The sequence below is a fragment of the Oryza sativa genome, chromosome 1 (genome assembly GCF_034140825.1).
Source record: "Oryza sativa Japonica Group chromosome 1, ASM3414082v1".
In the NCBI taxonomy this organism is placed as follows: Eukaryota; Viridiplantae; Streptophyta; class Magnoliopsida; order Poales; family Poaceae; genus Oryza; species Oryza sativa.
Window position 1 is genome coordinate 16,455,832 of NC_089035.1, and position 10,063 is coordinate 16,465,894.

The window sequence follows — 10,063 nt, forward strand, 5'->3', positions numbered from 1 at the left end:
TGCCTAGTAGGTACATTGCAATTTCAAGTCCACAATTTTGGAGTTGGCATAGAATATTGGAGTCTGTTTCTACGCCAACTCCTTTTTTTTTTTTACAGAATCGATGCGATCAATTTTGCTTATCGTGTGCATTGATGCTTACGCATGCGATGAGCATAGGATGTTATTGTGGCCTGGATTTTTTACAATTTGGTTCTTTTAAAAACTTATTTTACAAATATATCTCTGAAAAAACTTATCTCTGAAATTGTCCTTTTTGGACTCAAGAGATGCTGCCCCCCCCTACCATGGCGGCCATATAGTGCCGGGGGGGGGGGGGGGGGGGGAGCGCGTTAGCCCCTCGCTGCGGCGCTTCGAGTCCGAATGCTCTCTCTCCCCTTTTATCAAATTCACTCTAGATTATGTTGGTAAGAGACTTCATGTTCTTCGTTGTTTTTTTTCCTATAGTCCAAAAAAAACCAAAAAATTAGTACATTGCTTTTTTTTACATCCTATAAAAAAAGGTTTGTTGAGTTTATTTTTTCTTTTACATTCGAGTGGCTTTTCTTAAAACATACATAACTTTCTCATACGGACTCGGAATCAGGCAAATTATATATCCACGGACATGTACAGAAAATGATGTGGACAAGGGTTTCCGTTCCCGATCTTCCGAAAGGTTCTGATAAGCAGTCAATTTGATGGAGTCATGACACAAATCGATCTGGCTTCTGAACGAACCCGCTCTTGAGCCCTGCAATCGCAGCACCATGTCTCCTCTGGTTATCACTCGTGTCGAAACCCGGTTGACCTCGTCGAGAAGGCTAATCCCTCCTTGCAAATCAAAGAACACAAACAAGAACAAGAAATAATACAACCAAATTGCATATGAATGATTAAGCTCACAAGTTGGGATCTCAAACCGAAGGATCAGCGAAACTGTTCTTGACAGAATAATATAAGCAAAACCTAAACCTTAAAGGTAGCGGCAGCTACTAATATATAGAGTTTAGGGTCGTGCAAATACCCCTTGACATAACCCTAATAGGCACCAACACGATACACGGCCCAAGGGCTAAAATACGACGACGCAGCATCGGAACAAATTATGGGCGTCAATTTGTACGGTCGATTCCCGATGACTCGGAAAGAATTTGGATATGGGAACAGAACCATTGGAAAGATTATCTTCTTAGCTTTCCATTGGATATGGCGCCGTCCCATTGGACGATGGTGCCAGTGACTCTAGCGCCCCAAAAAGAATCATTTTAGGGATAAGTTTTTTCAGGGGTCTATTTATGAAATAAGTTTTTCAAGAGTACCAAATTGTGAAAAAAACAGTTATTGTGGCTCTTGAGTACGTGTCTTCGGAGCTTCAGTATACAACTTAATTCATGAAAGCCCAGATAGAGCTGACCATAGCTTGAAGGGCTTGTTAGATGTATTGCATGCATATAGCTTGTTAGCTTGTTAATTAGAACATTCTGTAGTACTTGGGAGAGAAATATTATCCTATATATACTCCCTCCATCTCAAAAAAGAATTAAATCCTAATTACGATTCTAGATAATATTACTACATCTAGATTTGTACATAGGATTTAATTTATTTTGGGACGGATGGTGTACACTCCATGGCTGCATGCATTTGAATGAAATGTCATCACTGCGAGTGGGGCGTCATGTCTGTGTAGCCTATGCTCTTCCTGGTGGTGGGGAAGATCATGAACACCATGCTGGACAGGAACCCGGCGCCAAGCGGCAGGTTCACCAGCAGCTCCCTCATGTCCGCTTCTGCTTCCGGGAAGAGGCACGTCTGCACGGCTGCGTCGGCGAAGGCGACGGCCAGGAACACCACCGCCGAGAAGAAGGCGTGGACAAAGTCGAGCGCAGTGATCCTGAACCTGGACAGGTCCTTGAACACGGTGCCGTGCTCCTCCCGCGTGCCGGCGAAGTTGAAGGGTCGGAACCCGCGGAGGGTGGCAACGCCGTAGTAGAGCTTGCCATCGTGGCCGATGAGGCTGTCCGTGAAGGAGAGGAGCATGCAGGATGCCGCGCAGGCGCCGATGAGCGCCAGGACCAGGTACCGGTTGGCGACGGCGTGGCAGACGCCGTGGTTGCTGAAGGACGGCGCCAGCGCCTGGAACGCCAGCACCGTGCCCGTCGGCAGGAGCTTCAACAGGTCCGACGCGCCCGACAGCGTCTTGTCCACCGCCGGTGTCGGCCGAACGGCGACGTGGTCGCTGATGATCTCCCGTGCAGGCTGCGGATTCTTCTCATCGTCACAGCACGCTTCGGTGTCAACGGCGGGCATTTGGACGTGCACGGCATTAGGATCCATGTGCACACTGCTGCAAGCTGATAGATCGATCGAGGGAGAGAGATCTTGCACAGATTCTTTTTTGTTTGGAGGAGACAGATATCACGAGATACTAGGTTTTTTTTTTTCCCTTCTCCTTTGCGAGGCACGAGATACTTGGTTTGGATGGTGGCGACAGGTGAACGGCTTTGTTGCCTGCGCTGCCCTTTTATTTAGTGCAAGTATATTACATAAAAGTGGGGGAGCAGCAGTTATAACTTACAACAAGCAACAAGAAAATAGTTCGAGAGGTGACGATGCCAACCCAGCGGAGTCGTACTTGTGCCTGAAACACATACGATACAATGCATATATTCCCTGGCCATTCGCATGCATGGTGGCTGGTGTCACTTACGTACGTATGCATGCGTTTTGGTTACAACGGCAAGAAAGAACCTATTTCATGCACTGCGGTTGCGCGCGTCAGAAACCGGCCAAACCACAACAAACTTCCCATTTCAGCAGCCAGCTACAGCTAGTTGTGTTTGGCGCCCTGGTTGGACGAATGGACGCCATGATTACATTCGGTGTTACGCAACAAAACCGCTGATGCTCGCGCGCCGGCGTGGGAGATCTAGTTGCTACCAGATACGGTGACACTCCTTTTTTTTGGTATAACCTTTTCCATGTACGTGGTCCCCGTGAATTCTTTTCCCTTTGTTTCTCTTTTACATCTATCTACCTTATAGTTCACCAACTCATTTTACTCATTCATTATGTGACAAATCCAACGATCCAAAACGATTTGATGAGTTGCATCTAACGGCACCATCACATATCCGCGCGTCTCCTACACCTCCCTCCGCATCCGCGCCTCTCCCATAGCACCTCCCTTCCAGATCCACACATTGCTCTCCCTCTCTCCTGCACTTCCCTCCGCGCATCCCCACTGTAAAACTTTGGAGGAAACGATACCCTTTTTCTCGGGTTCGCCTGCGTGTTATATAGGATAGGAAAAGCCTCAACTGTGGCTGTTACAATAGTTCATGAATTACATGTGATAAGATCAAATCAATCTGTCGGAAAACAACTAACTATAGATAGGACTAACTTATCTTATCACATAAAATAACAATATCTTTAACACCCCTCCTCAATCACAACTTATATAAGTTGAGATTGTTTCTAAACATTTCAAGCCTTATAACAGGAAGTGACTTTGTAAACCCATCTGCTACTTGGTCATCTGTTGGCACAAACTTAATATCCAGTAGCTTCTACGCCACTTGCTCACGCACAAAGTGAAAATCAATCTCTATGTGCTTAGTTCTAGCATGAAAGACTGGATTTGCTGATAGATAGGTTGCACCTAGATTATCACACCAAAGCCTTGCTGGACCAGATTGTGGGACACTAATTTCATCAAGTAATTTTCTTACCCACATTACCTCTGCAGTTTGCATTTGCCAAAGCCTTCTATTCAGCCTCCATGCTGGACCTAGAGGCCGTTGCTTATTTTCTTGCACTCCAGGGAAACAAGATTTGATCTTAAAAACACTGCAAAACCTCCTGTTGATCTTCTATCATCTACACATCCTGCCCAATCAGCACTAGAAAAAGCACTAATCATAATAGATGAAGACATTAATTTTCAGACCTACATCTTGTGTTCCCTTAAGATACCTAAGTATCCGTTTGACCGCACTCCAGTGCGCTGCTGTGGGCTGCTGCAGAAATTGGCATACTTTGTTCACAAAAAAAGAAATATCTGGCCAGGTCAAGGTTAGATATTGCAAAGCACTAAGCTTCTATACTGTGTAGAGTCAAAACAATCCCTCATTGATGATAGTTTTCCCGACGTGGACAGAGGGATGTTTACAGGTTTGCATGTACTCATATTTGCTCTTTGTAAGATTTCAGAAGTGGTACCTTCCTTGAGTCAATAGCAAACCTTCCCTGGTCTTCTTGACTTCGATTCCCAAGAAGTAATGAAGATCCCTCAAGTCCTTAAGTGCAAACTCCTTTTCTAGATCCTTTAACAAACACTCAGTGCCTGTGTGGAGCTTGCAACAATAATATCATCAACAAATACTAATACTTGTTATAGAAAAACGGTGATGTGTCAGCTTTCGAACAAGTGAAGCCAAGCTCCTACAATTTCTTACTTAGGCGAGAGTACCAAGCTCGCGGTGCTTGTTTCAAGCCAAGTGCCTTGTCGAACTTAGACAGCGAGTGCAGAGACTTCTTGTCGTTGTCTCATATATACCTCCTCTTCTAAATAACCATGCAAGAAGGCATTCTGTACATGTAGCTGTCTTAGGCTCCAACCTCTAGAAACTGCAACCGATCGATAGGATTAGACGAATAATTGCTGCCCTAACAACAGGACTAAAAGTGTCCTCATAATCAATACCATATCTTTGTTTAAACTCCTTTGCAACTAGCCGTGCCTTATACCTATCAATCGAACCATCTGCTTTTCTCTTAATTTTGTAAACCCACTTGCAATCAATTATATTCTTTCCTTGTATATGTGGGACTAAGTGCCAAGTTTTATTATGCATAAGAGCAGTAAATTCCTTATCCATGGCATCTTTCCAATTCTTGTTACTAAGAGCTTCATGTAAAGTAGATGGTTCTCCTATCTCTGTTAGTGGGCCATACTAGGATTATACTTCACTGTGCCATCAGTATATCCTTTTGGTTTTCTGATTCCATGCTGCAAGCGTGTCAGCCGTCTTGGAGCAGGATCGTTTGCAGCCACATGTGAATGTTCTTCTACTGTTGCAGATGGCTCCGACGGCTCAATCACAGGGATAGAGGCCATAGGAGATCCCAGACTCGGTGCTGCTGGTTGTGGGGTGCGTCTATGTCGGCTGTGGGGTGTGTCTATCCCGGACTTGGTTCAACTATTGTTCAATCACAAATACTAAGTTCTTTTGGGCTCTAGGAACATGAAGGCTATTTTTGAGATGTAGATCACGAACAGGTGAATGAACAATAGCTGAACCAACATAGTTAATATCCATACCTGAGCCACTAGCAGTGTGAACTTTGTCGTTCCCGTTGTATTTGTCCTTCACTCAAGCTCACCGGTGATGTGATCCGTAGCTCTTGTGTCTACATACCAGTTGGTATCTATGCCATAGGTGGACATGGCAGCTCTAGCAACCTTTTCTTCCCCTGCATAAGAGGTGTCGAACCTTTTCCAACATTTGATGGCAGTATGGCCAACCTTGCCACACAGCTGGCAGATTGGTTTGTTGGTGTTGTTGCCCTTTCCGTCATTGTCATGGCAGTAGCCACGACCGCGGTCGCCACCGCCATTTCCATGCCCGTGTTCATCACGTCCACCTCCGCACCCTCCACACAACATGGAGTTTGTAGAGGACCGCGAACCGCCTTGGAGCAACTCCATGCGCTGCTCAAAGCTCAGCAGTTGCGCATACAGATCACCCACTGTCATGGGCTCTACACGTGCAGCAACAGAGGACACCACGAAGTCAAGGCCTGTGAGGATGTATGAGATCAGATCGTCATCGTCAAGATGCTTTCCTGCAGATGCCATCTCGTCAGCCAAAGCTTTCATCTTACCAATATATTCGGCAACACTAAGGTTGCCTTTCCTGGTGGTGGACAGCGCCATGTGCGTGTTGATCACATGTGCCCTGGATTGAGAAGCAAAGATCCCTTCGATAGCCTCCCACACCTTAGAGGCTCTTGTCAGGGTGGTGACTTGAATTAGCATGTTGCGCGAGAGAGAAGATGGTAGGTAGCTGAGAACCTGCTGCTCCTGCACAATCCACACCGCATGCGCAGGATTTGACACCTTCTCGGTGACCTCCTTCCCGTCGTTGTCCTTGCCGGACACCAACATGATGGCCGATAGCGCCTGGCTTGCGCCATCAAGGAATCCTGCCATCTGAGCTCCTCTTAGAGTGGCAAGAACTTGTGCCTTCCATAGAACATGGTTGGATTTGGTCAGCTTCGCTGACACCATCTGCCCATGCAAGGAAGGAGAGCCGACGGAGGAAGAAGAAGCCATAGATGGAGATAGGATTGGAGAGATTGAATCGGTATTGAAGGGATAGGCCCTGATACCATGTAATACTTTGGAGGAAACGATACCCTTTCTCTCGGGTTCGCCTGCATGTTATATAGGGTAGGAAAAGCCCCTACCGTGGCTGTTACAACAGATCACGCATTACATGTGATAAGATCAAATCAATCTATCGGAAAACAACTAACTACAGATAGGACTAACTTATCCTATCACATAAAATAACAATATCTTTAACACCCGCCCCTGCACCCCTTGCGTATCATCCGAACCCTCTCCCAAAATCGCGCAACGCGGATCGCTGTTTCCTGCCCTAAATCGCACCCCCATCAATCCTTTTCCTCTCGCAAATGTCGCTGCCCCCATACACCGCGGCTTACACCGCTATTCATCACCGATTCCTCCACCCCAAATCCAGCTCCCCAAATCCAGCTCTCAGCATCGCCGAACCCTAGTCCCCAACTCGCTGTCACCGATCCCACACATCCTCTGCCCCATCCTCGCCGATCCCCCACCTCCGCCATCATGCCACCGATCCATCATTGTTGGGACCACCGTGGTGTTCGGTCGGCACAAATCCCCATTGTGATCCGCCACTAATCGCCACCTGTCTCAAAGACCACGTCATCGCCCGATTCCGCTTATTCACTATCAACCTCCGCCCGTCATTCACACCCACACACCACCGCCCACGATTGTTGCCAAGTCTCCACCACACCGTGCAGCTATCTTGTTCCGTTGCTGCCGGCCCCCTCACCTACTGTGCCTCCTCCCACGCCTCCGTATGCGGCTCCGTGTGCCCGACTCGACACCGTCAACCCCAACGACGAGGTAAATGACACTACTTCACATATGGAAGTTGCAGGCAGGTCTCTGAAGAGCACCATGATCTGTTTAACTGCATAGACATATGCATCATGCAATAGGTATGGTCATGGAGGAGATTTTGAATCTTTAGTGTATCATATATCAGTTGATAACTATGGGTCATCCATACATGATTCTAGACCCTCGATAAGTTGCTTGTAATTTTTTTTTCTCAATTGAACTATAAAGATGTTTATAATTCATGCAAATTCTCTCATACAATATTCATGTGTTTCTTATTGACGGAAATTTTGTTCTTCACCGTCCTCTCCTCTTGCATATGTTAACATAATGGAGTGACTAACTTTTGGGTATTCTTACCTTCACCATTGGAGAACTGATCTTTCATCGTGGTACCCTAAAACACAAATATCTCGGATCTATTATCAACCGGTACTAAAGATCATCTTTATTACTGGTTAAAAAGTCCAATGACACTGTGCAATCATTAGTACTGGTTGGTAACACCAACTGATACTGAAGATAATTTTTTCTCCCTGTTCAAATCCTGTTAGAGCGTGTCTGCCCCCCAGAATCTTTAGTACAGGTTTGTGTAAACAACTGATACTAAAGATAAAGTCTTTAGTCCTAGCCGGAACTAAAGATTTTTGGGATCTTTAGTATCGGTTGGTGAAATCAACTTGGTAATAAAGATAATTTACTTTTTATATGTCTTTTTCCTCCTTCAGCCCGAGCTATTGCTGCCAAAGTAAAGGAACTAGGAGGAAGGGAGGTGCTGCCAAATTTTTTTGTGAAAATATTTTGGTGATACAACACAAATCAAAGGGATATAAAAGGTTAGCACCTTCATTTTCTATCGATGTATGGTTAACATATTATTTTTCTATTTTTCTAGCTATGTTTTTGTACGTCACTCTCTCAAAAAGGTATATGAAAAAAGAGGAGAGAATTTTGTAGAGAAAATAAGGGTACTTCATAATATTGGAAACATTTGGATAAAAATGTTAAAAAAACACAACAACGGAAAATTATAGAAAATGAAGAAAAAAAGAAAAATAAGTCCATTTAAAAATCATTAGAATAGTGAGAAATAAGAAGAATGCATTAAAAATATGTTTAGAACTTTAAAAAACTTTAAAAATAATTAAAATAAGGATAATACAGGAAAAAATATAGTTCATATTTTTCTAAAGAAATTGTCATAGAGATTTGTAAGCTCAATGACAATCTCCTCATATACGATTTCTATGTGTATGAGTGTGTATGGGCTTTCTATGTTTACTGTTGGTTTTGAGTAATTATAGTGTTTTAAATTATTAAATGCTTTTTATTTAACTATTTTCACTTTCGTCGACTTCTTTTACATTTCTTTGTTTCATGTAGATGAATCAGCAATGGATGTATACCACGGACCGACGGTCGAAGGAGTTTATTGATTATGTGCATAATTTTTTGAGTGTGGCCGATGCCAACAAGCCTAGGGGTGGTTTTATATCTTATGCAAAAACCTGAGAGAATATTCTACGTCAAGAACTTTGCATGTGCACTTATTGGAGCTGGGATTCATGCCCTAGCTATAATTGTTGGACCTCGCATGGAAAATTAGCGATTCTGTCGACGGGGGATACCTGTAGACCAGATATAGAGGGTATTGAGGTACGCTGGTACGAGGATCTACGTAGTACGACATCAAGCAAACAGGAAACAGGGATTATACTGGTTCAAGCCCCTTGGTAGGTAATAGCCCTAATCTAGTTGATATGGGATTATATGGTGGAAACCACAAATTACAAAGGGAATAGCAGAACTCGACGATACCGACGAGATCGTAGTCTAGTTGATTCGACTAGATCTCCCAGCGACTTGGCTCTGACAAGCTCCGGCTTCGTAGGCTGTGGTGTATGTGTTGGCTCTGAGGTTCGATGCCTTAGGTCCTTCCGGGGGGTCCCTTTTATATCGCAGGTCAACTGTCTCCAAGTAGGACTCGGAGAAGCCGGACTGAACACGACACAATGATGACCCAGTACTGACCGAATAGGACTCCTTCCATCTGTGAACTCCATGATGAATTTCCTTAACGTATGCCGAACACGTCCGTATACTCGTGAGCATACCATATCGATACATGACGTATATTGAAGGGTAGAGGGTATACCCTACCCGTAACCCTGACAGTAGCCCCCGACTTCTGCTTAAATGAACTCGTGAAACCGATCGCGACTTCTGATGTCGAAGTTGTCGTCGTTCTCGGCGTGATGACCGAGAGACAAGGAGTGATCAACAACGCCAGGTGAAGCTCAACGGTCATGAGTGAATTTAAATTGAAGTCCGAGAAACTGTCGCGCGTAATGGACCTAGAAATTTCCGGCGGCCATCTCTCTCCTTTCCTTGGAATTCGCACCGTCGGGGGTGCGTCTATTTAAGGGAGTTTTGGGGATCCAATTTGAGGTCCGCTTATTAAAAAAACTCTCCAGCTTCCAAGCGTCCCTTGTCTTCTTCGCTCCCACAAAAACCCTAGCCAACTCATCTCGGTCCTTTCTCCGGTGATCTCCGGTGGCCATGGATCTCGACAAGTCTACCTCCACCAGTGCATCACTGAAGAAACTGCAGGAGGATGGCGCCCTTCCCGGTCGCGGGACCGCGAAGAGGGAAGTAGGAGGTACTGAACCCCAGCCTGTCCTGGGTCGCATGGTTGCAGTTGAGGACTTTATTCTCTGCGGTTTTCTTCCTCCGCCTTTTGAATTTCTCCTTTTGGTCTTGAATTTCTACGGTCTTTCCTTGCTCCATTTGAACACCAACTCCATCGCCTTCCTGAGTATTTTTACGCATCTTTGTGAGGCCTACATTGGGGTGGAGCCGTTTCTTGACCTCTTCCGCTTTTACTATGAGTTACGCTGG

The 10,063-nt window shown here is 45.1% G+C and overlaps 1 protein-coding gene and 1 pseudogene across 1 annotated transcript; both read right to left on the minus strand.

Annotated features, from left to right (window-relative positions):
• Window positions 1-1,398: 1,398 nt before the first annotated feature.
• On the minus strand, window positions 1,399-2,606 carry LOC4325226 (protein DMP2). Its single transcript, XM_015788120.3, has one exon. It carries the CDS (start codon window positions 2,317-2,319, stop codon window positions 1,642-1,644), a length of 678 nt encoding a protein of 225 aa, XP_015643606.1. The 5' UTR covers window positions 2,320-2,606; the 3' UTR covers window positions 1,399-1,641.
• A 3,094-nt stretch (window positions 2,607-5,700) lies between these two features.
• On the minus strand, window positions 5,701-5,827 carry LOC112937694 (small nucleolar RNA Z247; annotated as a pseudogene).
• Between the last annotated feature and the right edge of the window lie 4,236 nt (window positions 5,828-10,063).